This window comes from Vipera berus (genome assembly GCF_964194415.1).
Source record: "Vipera berus genome assembly, chromosome: 5".
NCBI classification, from domain to species: domain Eukaryota; kingdom Metazoa; phylum Chordata; class Lepidosauria; order Squamata; family Viperidae; genus Vipera; species Vipera berus.
Genome location: NC_138207.1, coordinates 55,004,051 through 55,023,944, shown reverse-complemented (window position 1 = coordinate 55,023,944; position 19,894 = coordinate 55,004,051). Strand labels below are relative to the sequence as shown.

The 19,894-nt window shown below is 34.9% G+C and overlaps 1 protein-coding gene across 2 annotated transcripts in view; it reads right to left on the bottom strand.

The window, feature by feature from the left end:
• Nucleotides 1-19,264, bottom strand: part of PLEKHS1 (pleckstrin homology domain containing S1) — a 38,649-nt gene extending 19,385 nt beyond the window's left edge. Inside the window, exons 1-6 of one of the 2 annotated variants that reach the window (XM_081328855.1) lie at nt 19,081-19,264; nt 8,280-8,347; nt 4,767-4,813; nt 2,555-2,628; nt 2,343-2,449; nt 531-665 (exon numbers count right to left, since the gene is read on the bottom strand). In XM_081328855.1, coding sequence (XP_081184981.1) covers nt 531-665; nt 2,343-2,449; nt 2,555-2,628; nt 4,767-4,794 — 344 coding nt within the window. In that variant the 5' untranslated portion in view covers nt 4,795-4,813; nt 8,280-8,347; nt 19,081-19,264. Of the gene's footprint in view, nt 1-530; nt 666-2,342; nt 2,450-2,554; nt 2,629-4,766; nt 4,814-8,279; nt 8,348-8,762; nt 8,817-19,080 lie in introns of those variants that run through there. The other variant, XM_081328856.1, reaches the window with a different exon arrangement.
• Nucleotides 19,265-19,894: the final 630 nt, after the last annotated feature.

The window sequence follows — 19,894 nt, the reverse complement described above, 5'->3', positions numbered from 1 at the left end:
CTTTCTTTCTTTCTTTCTTTCTTTCTTTCTTTTTCTTTCTTTCTTTCTTTCTTTCTTTTTCTTTCTTTCTCTTTCTTTCTTTCTTTCTTCTTTCTTTCTTTCTTCTTTCTTTCTGTCTCCTTCTCTATTTCCTTCTCCTTCTCTCCCTCCCTCCCATAACTGGGAGCAAGTGTTTGCCACACTTTGCTCTTCTCTTTTGCAGTCTTATGCCATAAATGTTGAGAAACTAATTCTGTCATAAACAGTATTGAACTATGACTGCAGTTAATATCTCTCCTCTATGCAAACTGAAAATTCAGAATAATGATATGAAATTATAGGGGGCAGATTATAGCTGAATGCTAGAAGAAACATCTTATCAATAAGAGCAGTTTCATAGTAGATGCAGTTTTACCTCCTTGTTGGATGTGTTTAAACAGATAGTCATACCCCAGGAATGTTTTAGTCTAAGGATCTATTTTCAAAGTTTTGGTGTGCTTGTTTTCTAACATTGTAATGAAACCATGTCCATAAAAGGATTGTGAACTTACCTATCTCTTCCAATAAGGTAAAATATTCTGTTCTCTGTAGTGATACTCATCACTTCGGTGGACTGGCACTTGAACATCTTTTTCACAACAGACATTTTCTCAGAGTCACCTATGCCAATTTCTATTTTTGAAGCCCTGTCAAGTAATATAGGTAAACAAATAAATGTTATTAATTGATATCAAAACACCAAAGTAGTAAGGGTATGCAATAATTCTGATGTTGCACAGAAATTCTGAAAAAACAACTTTCTTCTATGGAGCCAGTGATATTATCCAATAGAGATTTCTTCACCAATTCCTCCTATAAGCAAACTAGGCATGTGGGTGCAGGAATGGGAACCATACAAGCTAACCTTGTAAGCCGCCCTGAGTCTTCGGAGAAGGGCGGGATATAAATGGAATTAAAATAAAAAATAAAATAAATAAATAAAATTTGTGACTATCTAAAAACAAATTCTTACAATAAAAAGTACATTTTTTTCCTAAGAATTCCTGCGTTGCATTTGAAACAACAGTTTTGCTAGCTGGGTTAGTTGGGATTTGGTTTTGGAAACTTCTGGATGGTCGCAGATTGTGGAAGACTAGATTTGGGACACAATTGTTTCTCAAATCCTTATCCTGTTCCATGAGTTTAAAAACTGAATGTGAATCAAAGATATCAGATGCTTAATAAATGTTTAGGAACATTTCAGGATTTAATTCTATCAAGGACTGTTCATTAAGTTTTACAGATATGAGAAGAGAAAGTTTGTAGACTATATCTGGTATAGAAAAATCCTGCCAAAAGAAGTTCTTAGGCAATCAGTAGACCTATCAAACCCAGGTGACAAAAACCCAGGCAACTATTAGATGGCAGATAATAGTTCCTCACTCTTTGCCTATGATCATCTGGGGTTTTCAAGCCCAGGTACAGTAATTGTAGGATCAGAATTATGCCTTCATAAAAAGTACCCCTTTATGCATAGTTGCATAGGGTCTCTTTTCACAAATCCATACAGTCAGAATTTGACTAAACTCATGCAACTCTGTTATTCTCATTTATTTTAATGCATGAGGATGTTATTTGGCTCTCCCTTTACAACTTGCTCTCTAATATTTATTTACTTACAAGTAGCCTTAGACCTACGACCACAATTGAGCCCAAACAATTTTTTTGTTGTTAAGTGAAACATTTGTTAAGTGAATTTTGCCCCATTTTACGACCTTTCTTGTCACAGTTTTTAAGTTAGTAACAAGGTTCTTAAGTGAATCTGGCTTCCCCATTGACTTTGCTTGTCAGAAGGTCACAAAAGATGAGTCTGGGACAGTGCAATTGTCTTAAATATGAGTCAGGTGCCAATTGTCTGAATTTTGAACACATGACTAGGGATTCTACAACAGTCATAAGTGTGAAAAACTTTTTCCAGTGCTGCTGTAATGTTGAATGGTCACTAAATGAACTGTTGTTAGTTGAGAACTACCTGTACTTACAGTACTTATTGTATGCTAACTCGATCAAACAGCAAATTGAGATAAACTAGATATTAGGACTAAAAAATACAAGATGATAATGATGATCTCACAGCATAAAACAAAACATAGCCACACTTATTAAACATAGATTCAATATTATCATAATGCATCATGTGCCAGAATCTTTTGAAAGAGCTGTTCCATAGGGAAGTTGTAGCCACATATCATATAATCTAGACAAAAATGTATTATAGAACCAGGGGAAATTGCAGCATCCTTTATTATTTAAGCATCAGAAGTTTTGTATTTAATTAGTAACTCTGTTAAAATAAACTGTGATAGATTTGTTCAAATACTTACTCATTAATTTCAATGTGGCCCTTTATTTGCTGGTCTTTATGATAGCTCAAGATGTAACCATTTTGGGCAGAATGAGAAAGAATAAAATATCTCCTTTTCCAGGAACCCTACAGTAAGGGGAAAAATCAAGTTCATGCATTAGTAGAAAACCGACACATTAGGAATGTATTTTGATAATGATGATAGTAAAGCTATCATTTTCTTAACTGTACCTGATTATTAAAAAGGTGAGGTGGTGGTGATTTTATGAAGAAATCATGCCTGTAGACTCTGTCATCACTATTTCCTAAGAAAGAAAAACAAAAAATCATGTTTTATAAAAAGAGATTACTCTCCATGCACAAAAACTAATGCTAAATGCTGGGCAACCAAATTTTAGCCCTGAAGTATCATCAAGACATCTCTATTTTTCTCACTCACTGTCCAACTCTGTTTTAAAAATGCATGAAACAAAATAGTACGGTAAGTGCAATAAACAAGGAATGGTATTGTGTATTTTTTAAAAAAATAAACAGCTACATAATATCCTGAACATGTCACTATATTGCAAAAAGTTCCTAGAAGATGGGAAGTAGGCAAAATGTATATTGGAACAAGAAACAAAGAAGGATAAAAGAAACACAGAAAATAAAGAGTGATTTTGGAGAAAATAAAAATGAGGTTCTAATATGGTGTTTTTGAGTTTCAGCATCTTTCAGATGTATAAACTTCAAACTCCACAATTCCCACAGCCAGAATTTTCTACAGTCCAAAGTTGTAGTGTGGAACAAGAATAGAATAAGAAGATTAATTTGTGTAGCTTGGTATAATATTTCCTTAAAATGAGGAAATGAATGACAAAATTTTCAGATATGCAAATGCTGGAATGAAGGAATGAAGATTTTTTAAAAAGTAAAAAATAGTTATATATACATGTTAAACTGATTCTGTCCATTGCATTAAAGTTGAAAATTTCACAAAAGGAAATTGAAGCCACAAGAAAATGGTTACTGTACTTAAGAAGCCAGAGTGGTAAGAGATAAGATTATGAATGGGTGATAAAAATATGTGGACTGAATATAAAGATGAATGAATGAATATAAAAACTTATTGAGAAGCTTTGGTCATTCAGAGACAAAGGATAAAGATATAATCCCAAATATATGAAAGGAGACTGAATTCATTGAGAGGAAGGTGAAAACCAAAAAAGTTGTTTTTTGGAATGTAAAGGACAAAGTACAAATATGAATTTGTTTGCCAGGACAGAAATATACAGAAAAGTACAGAAGATGATGTTTATGCGAAATAGCTGAATTAGGTTTCCTTTTATTTTATCTCTTGATTTTAATTTGTGTTCCCTACTATTGCTTACACTTGCATTTGCAAAATGTTGCTTACTCTGAAAGAGTAATGTTATGTCTATATATGTTTGTAACAACACTCCAAACACATTGTATGATTGTATCTCTATTGTATGATTTCCAGTTGACTATATATGTCAAAAGGAAAAAAGGGCATTAAATGTATACCATGATAAACCATATTAAAATACTTTGGAAAAAACACATTTGGAAGGATAATGTATTATCTAATCCCAATATGAGTAATGTTATATAGTTAAGCAATGAAGGTGGTGAAAAAAGATAGATACCATGATCTGAAGATAGATACAAATGAAAGCATAAGGAAGCATTTCTTGTATAAGTTCCTTTCATCCTATGCATTATACATTTTATTGATTATTACGATACTTTTGCATATTATCAAGGCACATGAACAAGGACAGGAAGTGGCCCATTAATTCTTGAAAATCGGATAATAGCCTAAAGCATTTGAGTTAAAATGGCAGGCTACAGATACAAGCAGAATTTCTCTTTGTTCTTAACAAAATTTTAGCAAATTGACCTTTTGCTTCACAAAAATGGTTAAACGTGTTGAAATGTGCTTGTTATTCACAGAAAACTCAGAGCAGCATTTGAAAAATGATGTCAAAAATAAAATATATACGTGAATAGCTTTTTAATTAATAAGAAGCAGAGCTCAGTTTGAATCAAATTCAGCTAGATCACATCTCTGAACTGTGTAATGAATATAAAGGGTAAAATATAAAGCTTGGACAGTGGGCATTTTCTGTTTCATTGAGTAACAACTTAATGAAAGCAGGACTTTAGATACGAAAATCTGATTCTAGGGTGGCTTAAGCATGTCCATGGCCAAATTCTTCATTAGGTTTCAGATGCGGATCAAATGTTACCCTGATACTGAAAAAAGAGTGGGAATATAGCATGGCGGCTGTAATAAATTGTTATGACTTTAATAGAAACTTGTTCTGACTGCATTTATTGAACAAGGCAAATAGAATAAGACATATATTGACAAATATCAAGTATCAAAAATGCTGTGAAAAGGGGAATCAGTCAAAAACATTAAAAATTAGTTGTGTACCAATACTAGTTCTTCTTGTAGAATCCATATTTGTTTATTAGGTCAACCTGAAAAATAAACAAAGAATGAATGTTAAAGGGTACTTGAATAAGATGAGTTTCACTGTTTCTCAAGGCTATCATAATCAAATGATTTCTAGAAGGCAGACCTTTTCTTTTCAGGATTCACTAATTCACTATTCCTATTCATCAAACAGAAACTATTACCAAACAAAATATTATCAAATAGTAACCAATATTGTTTGTCAATCTTATTTAAATTTAAGTTGCTCATATACCTGCAATAAAATAAAATGCTTTCATATGCCAAAACAAACAAAAAACCTCATATAGTTCTCAGTTTTCCCCAAAGGATGTGGTCTTTTCCAGAATAAAAATGTGATATTTTATTTCTATAGTTTTTTTTGCTAAGTAAGAAGAGTTGCTCCTTGGAGTGTTGTGGGGGAAAAAAAACCTGGAAGAAAGAATCAATTACCATCCTGGAAATTCAACAAAATAACAAAATCCAACAAAAAGTCCCTTGAGATTTGAATTGTAAGAATTGCATTGATAAAAGATTTGTAAGAAGGAAAAGAGATTTAGGAACTGATATATATTACTGTTTAGCAATTATGAAATTCCGACTTTTTTTTCACCTTGCAGATAAAAATCTTAGTAGTAACAAAATGAACAATTCAAAGGACTTAGTATTATGCAAACAGATTTATTTATGAAAAGGACTTCCTTTCCCCCTAGTTTTGTCTTTTTCCTGCGGAAAGATCCTTTAATCTGCTTAAGCTATTTTGGAAAGCCCGTCTAGATGCAAAGGAGAGAAAAAAATACAGTAGGTCTGCTAGTAAATGCCACTTTACTAGCAGAATTACAGTCAAAATGAAGATTTTCAAAAGTGATTCTAACTTCTATGCTGAAGAGAATTCACCATATTTTAGAAATAAATTAGATTTGTCTGAAGAAAGGAACCATGGCTTTTGAATGCTAATGCCAAGGTAAAAAAAAAGAGGACAATGTGTTAAATTTGAAATATAGTCCATAATCATTGGAAGGCAACTCATGTGCATTTTCTCCCCCTTTCATTTCTAAGTACTTAGAAAACACAGTGCTTTTAGTGAAGAGTACCAGCCAGGCACTGATCTCTATATCAGTTTTGTTTCAGGACAAGAATAATTTCCTACTCATTTCATTAGAGATGAGAATTTTGTGGATACACAAAGTTGCTACATTGGAGTGAACTTTCTCTGTTTTTCTCTAGAAATAAATTCAGAACACCAAGTGTTCACTAAAAGTTCCATTTCTGCAAGGAATTAAATGAAGAGAACTGCAGAGTGTTTTTTTTTAAAAAAAAGCCTATTTTGGCATGAGAATAATCATTCACTGCCCTGAAACCCTATTCTTCTTCCTCCTTCTATTCCATCACATTTGTGTCAAAATCCAAATGTACGTATAGTATATAACAATTATTTATTTGCAAGGATTGAAAGGGACTCATTTCCACTGTATGAAGAATACATTTTACATTAACACCAGCCTACAAGAAAGGGTACCCAGAACTCAACTTATAATTGGGGGTACATGAAACCATACTTTTCAGCTGATCGGCACTTCTTCTGGGCTCAGCAGAAGAGCCAGGATCAGTGCCGAGCTCCAGCTGGAGCCTGGCGCTGATCCTGGGGCTTCCGCTGAGCCCTGACAGCCCTGCAGCTCCAGCCATCTCTCGCTCAGGCTTGTGCGGTGCTGCCACTGGTTCAGCTCATTCCCCTCCCTTGCTACCACTTTTCTAGGTGCCAATGTACCACAGGTGGTACCCGTACCACTGGTTGAAAAGCCCTGGTTTAGAGGGTAACCAGTATAAGCACAGGGCAGGTACCTATTAAGGGTGCAGTGCTGAAAGCTCCTTTATTACTAAATATTTTGTTTCAGCTTTGTTGGGCAACTGCAACATTCAAGATAATCAAGTGACATACATTCCTTATTCTTCAAAATGTTGGTTTTAAAATTTAAAATTAATGTTTTTTTAAGTTCATGTTTCATTCTTTTTATTTAATAGATAAAATACAAAGAAAAAATAGAAATGCTTGATGGCATACTCCTCTTGGGGATGGAGGGATAGCTTCAGTCACAGAAGCCATGATGTTCTTATTATTTCCGCACCTAATATTTTTATTTATTATTTATTAATTGAATTGATATCCCACAAAAACAACCAAGAAATACAGCAAGCCTAGCAGAGGTGCTTTAGAATCAATCATTCAATGTGGATCAAAATATACTTGAAAGAGCCAAAAACAAGAAATTAGTAGTCATCCTCCAACAAGAAAGAAGACAAAACTAAAATGCAAACCACTGTTAATATATTATTTAAAAGAGGATTCCAATCAAATCAAATATTTGTTTAAAGAAGTGAAACAGAACTTGAAGTGAGAATGGGGGATGATTTGCCTTGATAAAAACATTTATCAGATATTTCTGAAAGAATTAACAAACAGACAAACATCAGACTTTGCTCACAGAATATTCAAGTTTATCATTGCCTAAAAATGCCTTCTGCTATGAAAAATATGAAGAAAATAATATAGATGTTAAAATATCTCAGGTAGGTGTTGAAGATTGTAACATATGAAGCAGCATCTACATCAGACATGTTAACAAAAAAGTTGAGAATGACAATGTGATAGATTACATCATAATGTAATAAGACTTTATGATCTCTCCCAAAATTGCATGTATCTGAAAAGAACATGGTATAAGTTCTTCAAATTCAAAATTAAGACTTTTGAAGTTTAACAAACCAAGACAAAAAGAATTTATTGAAGACTTTTAATGCAAAAGATTCTTCCCAATTTATTAAAAGAACTTCAAAAAAGAATTCATTCATGAATGAAATTATTCAAATATTTGCTTGCTTCAAATATGTCATATATAAACAGAAGATTTTTTTGCTCCACTTAAGAATTATTATACATGTACAGTAAGCAGAATAAAATACTGTTAAGAAAATATTTTTATTTTTACTAGCTAAGCTAATTATTGCTGAACAATGAATTATTTTTACAATATAATATCTCTAAATTTAAATGGTTTGATATGATCTAGTTTATATCCTTGCTTGAGAACGTTTCTCATAAAAGCCATTATTTCACCATGAAAAATAGCAAATCATTATTTTATAAAGAATGGGGGTATATTATTGCTTATATAAGAAAAAAATCATCCATGCAATAGTTTATAACAGAAATTATGGAAATGTTAAATTTTACCAACATCATGTGAATATAATTTAACTCTAAATATAATTTTGGTTGTTCCATGTCTCCTAGTAATAAATTATTATGCACTTTATTCCTGGTACAATAATCTAATAGACATTGTATAAAAATTATTTTCAAAATACAAAATTGTAGATCTAAATAATTCTGCTGCTATAAAGGTTTATTATAAATAATGTTTGTTTTACTTAAAAATAATATTTTTTTTAAAAAAACAAGACTGTAGATAAGCTAAAGAAAACATAAGGTACCTTTGAATCTGGACAGTTAGTCTTCTTCCATATGGTAAAACTTCCAAATTAAGTGCAAACTCTTAGTCCTATAGGGCATACATCGAACAATATTACAGCAAGCTAGTGTCATTTGTTTTGCTCATGCCCTTTATATATCAAATTTGCTTGAGGTTGAGGATGGTAAAACACTTTTAAAATTAAAGGATGTTATGTTATGTATGTACATACTTGTGAATTTACAAGAGGGGCTATGTCCATGTCCAATTAAAGAAAATTGCAATAGCACAACTCTTCCAAAGGTGAAAAAAGATAATTCTAAGTTTATTCCTGTTTTAAATTTTATTTACAGTATTTATGAGGGTTTTACCCTAATTTTGTGACAATAAAATGTAGTGAGGCACTTTGCACTTTAACTACTGTACACAGAACAAGAGAATAAAATTAAATTGTACACATTAATGTCAGCTATAAATAAATGTTATGATTTTTAGCAATACTTACAGGATAGGATGTTTGCCATGCTGGAGATCAGCAATGCCCAAACATGTCACTGAGACATTTATTGAAAATTGGATTAGTTAGTTGCAGAGCGACTTTTTATATCAGTATTAATTACATCCCTAACTGTGACTCATAAGGAAATACCCAACTTTTTCATATGAGAAATATTCCCTTTTACTGTCAAAACTGAAAGTTGTTTTAATGAGGAAATACGGGAAATGGCAGTGTTTTTAAAGACCTTTTGACAGGGCACAAAACAGGTGCAATAATAATACTAAATCCAGGTTGACACTTCTTTTGCTTTTTTAAAAAAATCATTTCCTCATAGCAATCTTTTAAAAATGTAACACTGTCTCAACAGTAAGTAGAGGACAGATATGAATTGCTATGAGGATATAGTTGGGTTGTTGTGGTTAGTTGTGAAGTCGTGTCCGACCCATCGTGACCCCATGGACAATGTTCCTCCAGGCCTTCCTGTCCTCTACCATCTTCTGGAGTCCATTTAAGCTCACACCTGCTGCTTCAGTGACTCCATCCAGCCACCTCATTTTCTGTCGTCCCCTTCTTCTCTTGCCTTCAACCTTTCCCAGCATTACGCTCTTCTCCAGTAAGTCCTTCCTTCTCATTAGGTGGCCAAAGTGTTTGAGCTTCAACTTCAGGATCTGGCCTTCTAAAGAGCAGTCAGGATTGATCTCCTCTAGGACTGACCAGTTTGATCGCCTTACAGTCCAAGGGACTTGCAGGAGTCTTCTCCAGCACCATAGTTCAAAGGCCTCAATTCTTTGGCACTCAGCCTTTCTTATGGTCCAACTTTCACATCCATACATTGTAACTGGGAAAACCATGGCGTTGACTATACACACTTTTGTTGGCAGGGTGATGTATCTGCTTTTTAATATGCTGTCTAGATTTGCCCTAGCTTTCCTCCCCAGGAGCAAGCATCTTTTAATTTGTTGGCTTTAGTCCCCATCTGCGGTGATCTTGGAGCACAGGAAAATAAAATCTCTCACTACCTCCATTTCTTCCCCATCTGGATGCCATGATCTTGGTTTTCTTAATGTTTAGTTTCAAGCCCACTTTTGCACTCTCCTTCTTCACCCGCATCAAGAGGCTCTTCAGTTCCTCTTCACTTTCTGCCATTAGAGTGTTATCATCTGCATATCTTAGGTTGCTGATATTCTCCCGGCAATCTTAATTCCAACTTTTGATTCATCTAGCCCTGCCTTTCTCATGATGTGCTCTGCACATAAATAGGCAGGGCGACAGTATACAGCCTTGCTGGACTCCTTTCCCAATTTTGCAATTATTACAATCTAACAAAATACTTTATTTAATGAATAACATAGGCAGGGAAACTCTCAGAAAACAAATTCATAGACTTTTCCTTATGTAGATCTAATAACTGGAAAAAAATGCTTTATTGTTTGCTTAGAATTCCTGGTATTCCAACTAATACCAGAAGCAGCCTTAACCCACGCTATTCTGATGTTACTGAAACATGTTAAGAAAAATCTAAAATGTATAAAATCTGGTGTATATCCCTGCCAACTGTGTTCTCAGTGCAGCTGACTGACTGCTAATGCAGAAGATTAACTGCAACTGATACCTGTTGGCAATTTCAGGCTGGTATAGGCAAAGCTCACCGTGCCTCCATTCTTTCATAGTTTTCTCCTGGTAGCACAAACTTGGTGCAAATGTAATGAGAGATGATGGACTGCACAATTAACAGGAGGAACTGGATTTTTCAAAATGCAGATACTGCCTAGTTTTCGATAAGATAGCATTTTACAGCAGAGCTCTATCAGCCTACAAAGCCTGTTTGTCAAGCTTGTGTACGTTCTGGTTGTCCTGAATTGGCCCAGCAACACAGCAATCATTCATGATAGAAAGAGAAGTATGAGACACAAATATTAAGAAAGCTTTTGAAACAATTTCCCTTTATCTCCCTTCTGCTGAGAGATAATACTCCCCACCTCTCTTTGGAGGTATCCTGATTAGATTTGCTAATGATGGATTGTGCAGCAGGTTAAGACATTGGCATAGGAACAATAAAGGTGACTGCAATGGAGAAACGATTCTCAGTATTTCAGAGGAAAACCTGAGCTGCAAATTAGGAATAACTTCAGTGTCTCTCCTCAAAGGACCCAGAGCTGAGAAAAAACCAAGGAGAAGGGAAAGGTGAAAGAAACCTCTGATTTCTTTCTTTTCTTTTTTTTAAAGTTTTATTGATTTTCTAGTTTTACATTTAAATATTTAAAAAGCAACGTGGCAGCTGAGTTAATCCATAATTCAATAACATACAAGTTTCTTTAATAATAATAATAATAATAATAATAATAATAATAATAATAATAATAATAATAATAATAATAGTAGTAGTAGTAGTAGTAGTAGTAGTTGGAAGTGACCTTGGAGGTCATCTAGTCCAACCCCTTGCTGTCCAGCCTCTTCTTAAAAACTTCCAGTGTTGGAGCATTCACAGCTTCTGGAGACAGGTTTTTCCACTGGTTAATTGTTCTGTCAGGAAGTTTCTCCTTAGTTCTAGGTTGCTTCTCTCTTTGATTACTTTCCTTCCATTGCTTCTTGTCTTGACTTCAGGCGCTTTGGAAAATAGCCTGACTCCCTCTTCTTTGTGGCAGCCCCTGAGATATTGGAACACTGCTATCATGTCCCCCCTCGTCCTTCTCTTTATTAAACTAGACATACCCAATTCCAGCAGCTGTTCCTTATGTTTTAGCCTCCAGTCCCCTAATCATCTTTATTGCTCTTCTCTGTACTCTTTCTAGAGTCTCAACATCTTTTTTACATTGTGGTGACCAAAACTGGATGCAGTTTCAGACTACATTAAATATTTCCTCTCTTTTCCCCTTAGTCTCATGTTTAAACTAATACAATTCTTATTATATCAATTAAATAAAAATACACGTATCAATAATTTTTAGTTTATACATATCCTGGTTATTTTAACATTCAATTTCTATAGACTATTAATGTCTAATTAGCTTTCCCAATTTTAGTTTCCCATTAATATTTAAATTTAACATTTAATATTTATAATTTCTAAGTTTTAACCCTGTCATCACCCTGTCAACAAAAGTGCGTATAGTCAAGGCTATGGTCTTCCCAGTTGCAACGTATGGCAGTGAAAGTTGGACCATAAGAAAGGCTGAGCGCCAAAGAATTGAGGCCTTTGAACTGTGGTGCTGGAGAAGACTCCTGCGAGTCCCTTGGACCGCAAGGCGATCAAACCGGTCAGTCCTAGAGGAGATCAATCCTGACTGCTCTTTAGAAGGCCAGATCCTGAAGCTAAAACTCAAGTACTTTGGCCACCTAATGAGAAGGAAGGACTCACTGGAGAAGAGCCTAATGCTGGGAAAGATCGAGGGCAATAGAAGAAGGGGACGACAGAGAATGAGGTGGCTGGATGGAGTCACTGAAGCAGTAGGCGTGAGCTTAAATGGACTCCAGAAGATGGTAGAGGACAGGAAGGCCTGGAGGAATGTTGTCCATAGGGTCGCGATGGGTCGGACACGACTTCGCAGCTAACAACAACAACAAAGTTTTAAATAACCACAGTTCCCTTTATCCCAATTCATCACAAAATCTAATGTTCAGGATACTAACTATTTGAATATATTCTATTTCTCACCAACTTATATCAACTAATTAGTAATACAGTATAACATTCTTATTTTCTATTAATTTCCAAATGTATTAAATTTAGTAACAAAAATTTCTTATTTCAACATTAAATACTTCCTCTCTTTTTCTCTTGATGTCTACCATCTCATATTTAAGCTAGTAATTTTTCATATTTATTACATTTATCAATAGATTTTAGCTTATATATATCTTAATTACTTTTACATTCAACCTTTAAAAGCAAATCAATATTCAGTTTTAACTTTTAATATTTATACTTCCAAGTTTTAAATAACCAAAGTTTTCTTTATCTCAGCTCATGACAAAATGTAATATTTAAAGTACACATCTTGTCTACTTGAGTATGTTCTATTTTAATTTTCATTAATAAGTCAAAACCCCAATTTTCTTCAGCCTTATTCTAGCTTTCTTTCTTTGCCAACTTGCCTTCCATGTCCATGCTTTTAAGTCATGAAATAGATCTCCCTGTGTTATTATATATATTGTTTGGAGTAGAAAAGGCCATCCGGTCGCCATTTTTTTTTGAAGGATTAGCAGATCGTCTATTTTTCCATCTCCACATAGTTGTTCTGAAATGTTTGTCTTCCCTTCAGTCTGTTCTTCTTGATCCTCAGGCTTCTTCTGGTTTAGATAAAAAGTCTTTTCCCTTTTCCATGTTGTCAGTCTCTTTTCTGGGTTTTCCATTAACTGTGTTTGTTGATCAATTGAAGCTTCTATCTTAGTATTTAATTGTTCCACTTCTTCTATTGATTCTTTAGTTGTAATCAAAGTTTGGGTTTGTATATCTAGGCTGACATCTTGTTCTTTTCTGTAGCTTCTTATTTCATCAGTAGCTGTAACAATAGTTTCATAAATTGCTTTCAACATAAAGAAAATCTGTTTTGATCTTCATCCATGTTCTCTTAATAGAGTGTTAAGTTAAAAGCTTTACAATCAGAGAATGAAAATAATTTTTTCACTGAGGTAGAACAAGAGCTGGGCTTTTCACATCTGGTATTTTTTAAACTTGCAGTCTTATCTATAGTCTGGACTTCAAGCCAAGTCTCTTTTAGACCATACCAAATTGTAATATCATGTTTAGCCACAAGATGTCGACCACACGATTTAGGGTTTTTTTGTTTTTTTTTTAAGTCCAAAATTTTTATAATCCTTTATCCAATTTTACTTCTTTTTGTAAGTAAAAACTCAAATCTTCAATAAGAATAAGAAGTCTTTTAGTTCACAGATTTTAGAAAAATAAAGATCCAATCAGAATCAGGGTATTCTTATAACGTTTTAAACTTCCCTGGATAGTCAATTGCTGCTGTTTTTAGAGGGTGGGATAGAATCTCCCTTCCCTCTCTCCACAGGGAGAAAATACTTTGGGTAGCTTATGCAGGTAAGAAAAATAGTTAGGATTGAAGAGAGATAGATTTCACTCAGTCTCATCCGTGCTGCTTTGTAGGTGCTTGGTGGTAAATTTGACTTTGGCTGTCTGCAGCCTAGTGACGAACCATATTGCTATGGCCGGTCCTTCATCCGCTGGTTTGGAGGGCTGCCCCAGATCGACCGGAAGGGCTACTGCCTCCCATGATCAAGCAGGGATTCTCTTCTTGCTGGTTGCCTCTAGAGAGTGAATTTCAACCCTTTCCAGGGTCCCCCAGCAGTGCAAAATTGGACGTGGAAGACCGAGCTCGCCTTCCAAATATCTGTGGCAGCTGCCTTCGGCAAACTGGAAGTCAGGAACCTCTGATCTCTATTTTCTCTCTCCCAGGATATCTGTCTGACTGACATATTGTGGAACTTGAAATGGAATCTTGCTCTCTTTGCTGTGTCTCTTCAGCTGATCAGGAAAAGACACTTGTGTCAGGAGTGCGGTTTTCTTTTTTCAGAAAGACAAGGGACAAAATAACTGAACAAAATTTGTGTGTGTGTGTGTGTGAGAGAGAGAGACAGAGAGAGAGAAACAGAGTGAGACAGAGAGACAGAGAGAGAGAGAAGAGGGAGACTTGCAGAGGATAATATGTAGATATGTTTCTAAAAGAAAGAGGGGGAAAAAGCAAGAGAAAAAGAATGTTTATGGAAATTAAACAAATGGACAAAACGTTATCTCTCATCCACTGTTTTTCATGACTTTCCATTCATTCTTCAACTCATTTTGTTTCACTGATTTGTAATAACCAGGATCACTTCATTCACAAAGATTGCAAGGAGATCTAAAGTCCCGATATATATATATATATATATATATATATATATATATATATATATATATATATATATATATATATATATATATATATATATATATATATATATATATATATATATATATATATATATATATATATATATATATATATATATATATATATATATATATATATATATATATATATATATATATATATATATATATATATATATATATATATATATATACACAAGCAAATCTCTTATCAAACAGAAAATAACATGGAAGAAACTCCGTAAGAGAAAAATGAGAAGAAAATCAAAGAAAATTATGTCCTGATAATTGATTGAAGAGTTTTGACACCTGTAACTTTTAGTGACTATAATCAGAAGAAATAATGGGGGGAAAAGATGAATCCTTCCTATATGTTTATAATCAAATAAATGATGGTTTGGGAAGCTACAACTATGAGATTAGAGCAAAACCATATCTTCCCAAAGTTGTTTCTGTTTTTATTTTTTCAATTCCCTGCAAATCTTTACAGTTAACTTCTTGTTATGTGAAGTTGGAAAATTATGTAATGATTTAACATGGTATTATCATTATTATTATTATTATTATTATTATTATTATTATTATTATTATTATTTATTAAATCATTTAAAATATTGTCATCAAAAACAATGATCAGAAAAGGAGAATGACCTTGTAGGGATATATTGGAAGATGGGTGAACTGAACAACTGTCACTGAGCTCATCGTTTTATTGATTTCCTTCTGCAGATAGGATAACAAGCTAGTGAAACCACAACAAACTAAACATGATTGTGTCCTGGCTGATTAATAAGTACATGAAAAAGATACCGTTGACTTCCAGTTTGCCGGCGTGACTGCCACGGACATTATGAAGGCGAGCTCCATCTTTCACTTCCAATTTCGCACTGCTGGGGGCTCCTAGAAAAGGTCGAAAGTCACCCTGTAGGGGCAAACAGCAAGGAGATGATCCCTGCTTGATCATGGGAAGGTGGTAGCTCTTCCGCTGGATCTGGAGCAGCCATCCAAACTGGCAGACAAAAGACCGGCCATAGCAATATGGCTCACTAAGTTGCAGACAGCCAAAGTCAAATTTACCATCAGGCAGCTACAAAGCAGCGCGGATGAGACTGGGTAAGATATACCTCTCTTTAATCCTATTTTTTTTTATTCTTATTGAAGACTTGGGTTTTTACTTACAAAAAGAAGTAAAATTGGATAAAGGATTATAAAGGATTATAAAAATTTTGGACTTAAAAAAGGTGACATCTTGTGGCTAAACCTGATATTACAATTTGTTATGGCCTAAAAGAGACTTGGCTTGAAACCAGATTATAGATAAGACTGTAACCTTGACAGATATCAGCTGTGAGAAGCCCAGCTGTGTTTTACACTCAGTGACAAAATTATTTCCATTCTCTGATTGTAAAGCTTTTAACTTAACACTCTATTAAGAGAACATAGATGAAGATCAGGAACAGATTCTCTTTATGTTGAAAGCAATTTATGAGACTATTCTTACAGCTACTGATGAAATAAGAAGCTACAGAAAAGAACAAGATGTCAGCCTAGATCAGGGGTGTCAAACTGCCAGCCCACGGGCCATATACGTCATGGGGAAGCCAGGCCCACCCCATTGCCGGCAATGGCAAAACAGTCCTGATACATTGCACATCACGTGACATTGCGGGTTTGACATGTCTGGCCTAGATATACAAACCCAAACTTTTATTACAACTAAAGTTGCCATTGTTTTTATAGGGTGGGATAGAATCTTCCTTCCCTCTCTCCACAGGGGGAAAATACTTTGGGCAGTTTATGCAGGTAAAAAAAATAGTTAGGATTGAAGAGAGGTAAACCTCACCCAGTCTCATCTGTGCTGCTTTGTAGGTGCCTAATGGTAAATTTGACTTCGGTTGTCTGCAGCCTAGTGACGAGCCATATTGCTATGGCCGGTCTTTTGTCCGCTGGTTTGGAGGGCTGCCACAGATCGAAAGGGCTACTGCCCTCCCACAATCAAGCAGGGATCCCCTCCTTGCTGGCTGCCCCTACAGGGTGATTTTCGACCCTTTCCAGGGTCCCCCAGTGGTGCGATATCGGATGTGGAAGACAAAGCTTGCCTTCCAAACATCTGTGGCGGCCGCATCGGAAACCTCTGATTTCTATTTTCTCTCTCCCAGGATATGTCTGACTGACATGTTGTGGAACCTGAAATGGAATCTTGCTCTCCTTGCTGTGTCTCTTCAGCTGATCTGGAAAAGACACTTGTGTATGGAGTGGGGTTTTCTGCTTCACAGTAAATGCCGTTTTTGGCTGCGAGACAAAATAACTGAACAAAATGTGTGTGTACATGTGTCTGTTTGTGTGTGTGTGTGAGAGAGAGAGAAAGAGAAGAGGGAAACTTGCAGAGGATAACATGTAGATGTTTCTAAAAGAAAGAGAAAAAAGCAAGAGAAAAAGAATGTTTATAGAAATTAAACAAATGGACAAAATGTTATCTCATCCAGTGTTTTTGATATTTTTAGAATTCAGATCTTAATTCTGTCCAAATCTTCCCACACTCAGCCATTATTTTTCCAGACTTTAAACCCAAATGCACCTGTCCATGTTTGCAAAAGTTCTGTGGTTCAAGTAGTACTGGTTCCTATCTTGTCAATTTTAGCTGATATGACCCTGGTGCTGACCACGTCTGTTTTGCATATTGCAGCAGCCCACCTTGCCTCCTTCTACCACCTGCCTTAGCTTGTCAATGTCCAGTATGGCAGTACTTACCAATGAAGATGCCACAGGTGCTCTCCTTATTACTCCTTTCCAGGCCACCTTATGAAATGTGACTTTGCCCTATTCATATCTTTGAGCAAATGCATTTCAGTCCATCTCAAGAATAAAATAGATGTTTTATGCCAAGACCAGACTTACCCACACCATGAAGGCATTCAAAATGTGGCTTTGTCATCTCACCTACGGTTTTGATAGTATGGTTGAGTGGGATCTATGAATGTTTTCAGTTACTGTTTTATGCTGTTTATATTGGTTTTAAATTTTTTGTTGTTCGTTGCCCAATTTATGTGAAATGGGCAGCCATATATTTATTTAGTTAATTAAATAAGCCATCCAAACGTGATACTTGTTCAAAAGGTCCAAGTGTCAGGCCTTTTCAGTGGTGATTCATTGTAGTTTGCTCCAGAAGTATGATTGGCTGTTAGTTTGGACAGACCAAAGTAGCATTGTTCCACTTAGCATTTGGTCCTTAAGATGTACTGTTTTTATTTCTGTTGGTATTGTGTGATTTTTAGACTTTTTTAAACTTCACCAGGAGCCAACCTGATTAAGGTGGTAACAAATATTGCAAAATGAGTAAATCAGTAGCTAAACTAGTCGTTATATACAAAGAATTGGTGCACATAATTTATTTTCATTTACCAAGTTTTTCCTTCTTTTCTTCTATCATGCTTCAGTCGGGAGTCTGAGCTGCACTTATCACTTATGCTTATTTGACATCTCACTGACCATATGAGAATCAATTTTCACAGTATTTCCTTTTTCATGTCTCTCCAGCATTTAACAGACCTTGGAGCTTCTTTCTCCCATGCTTCCCTGATGATTGGCTTAAAATAAAGACTTTTTTCTCAGATGTACTCCACACGTTTGTGGAGATAATGAAACTCTATATCATCTCTCCTCCTTTTCCCCAAATCACAGGACTGGCTCAAGGAAATTTCTAACTCACAAGGTGTGGTGTATTTGGAACCTAGGCAGCAAAATAATTTTACAGAAGTTGGACAGTAGCTCTGTTTTCCTGTGCCTATTATGCCACGTCTAACCCGGAAGTCTCTTTTCATGTTCCTGTTTATTGAAGGAGCTGTGGTGGCACAGTGATTAAATGCAATATTGCAGGCTATGGAGCCATATTGCTATTATTAACGAAAAATACTTGAAATATTATTTACCATTTGCCTGTCTACTCCACAGCAATCATGTTAACTGTATATAACCTTCAGATCATGCAAATTGTTTAATTTTTTCCTGTAAGGAGTCCTACTTATGTTCTAATGCAAATGTGTCCTTCAAATATTTAGGACCACTACTATAGCAGTTGGCCAACTGCTGCCCAACACAATTGTTATGACTTTCTTTTTGAGCACTAAATATAGATTACATATTTGGAAGATAGAAAGCAAACCTAGAGAAGCACATATTGTAATGACAGCTTGATTATAATACAGCATAATGCCAACAATTTCTCCAGATGTGAGGTGCTGAATATGTCTTCTTCCAAAACTCAAAACAAAAACACTTTAACAAGCAGATTTGTTCTATTGTATATGTTTATCCCATCAGTTTTTTCCTTCTTGGAATTCATTAACATATTTTCAAAGAAACATGGTTTTTGCTTATATAGATTGGTTTTATGTGACTAATTATATAACTTAAAAAATATAACCTCACCATAACTGATCAACTGGGTAGGGAAGGGGTGTTAAACTGCCGGCCTGCGGGCTGGACGCATCATCAAGAATCTACGCCCACCTCATTGCTGGCAATGGCAAAACTGTCCTGATACGTTGCACGTCACATGACATCATGAGTTTGACATTTCTGGTATACGGTGTCTGTTATTGTTGAATAACCACTAAATCAGAAATTACATAATCCACAATTCATTATTCAAATGACATAAACACAGTGGAAAATTTCTGTTTTACTGAATTTGTGAAAATTTGGTGACAAACTAAGGAATTTTTCTATATTAGTTTCTTATGTTAACTGCTGGTTAACGTAAGCATTTCAAAGTATTTGACATTCTTATGAAGTGAATGGAGATAGCTGTTTCCATGCTATGATAAATAACTTATTAATACACCTTCATAAAGCAGAAACATAAACTCCTAAGAAGTCTTCAAGTTACTGAGTCACTGAGAATGTTTTAGTTGCAGTACCCATTACTAATGCTATTCCATAGTTACATTTTATTTTCTATGCAAAATGTTGGAAAAAAGTACAGAACTGTAATCACTCTCTATCCCAAAATAGCATTTACTTTGATTGGTTGTCATGTATTTCATCAAGGTCATCACAACCCAGTTCTTCTCTTCTGTGGCAAAAACAAAAACAACATGCCTGATCCCAAAGGTTAAATTTCAGGAACTTTCATCAGTCCGTGTGTGTGTGTGTGTGTACATTTGAAAACTAGATCAGCCAAAAGTTACTTGAAAAGGGGCACATCCCTTTATTGAAAAGTCCTTAAACTATCAAGTAGCTA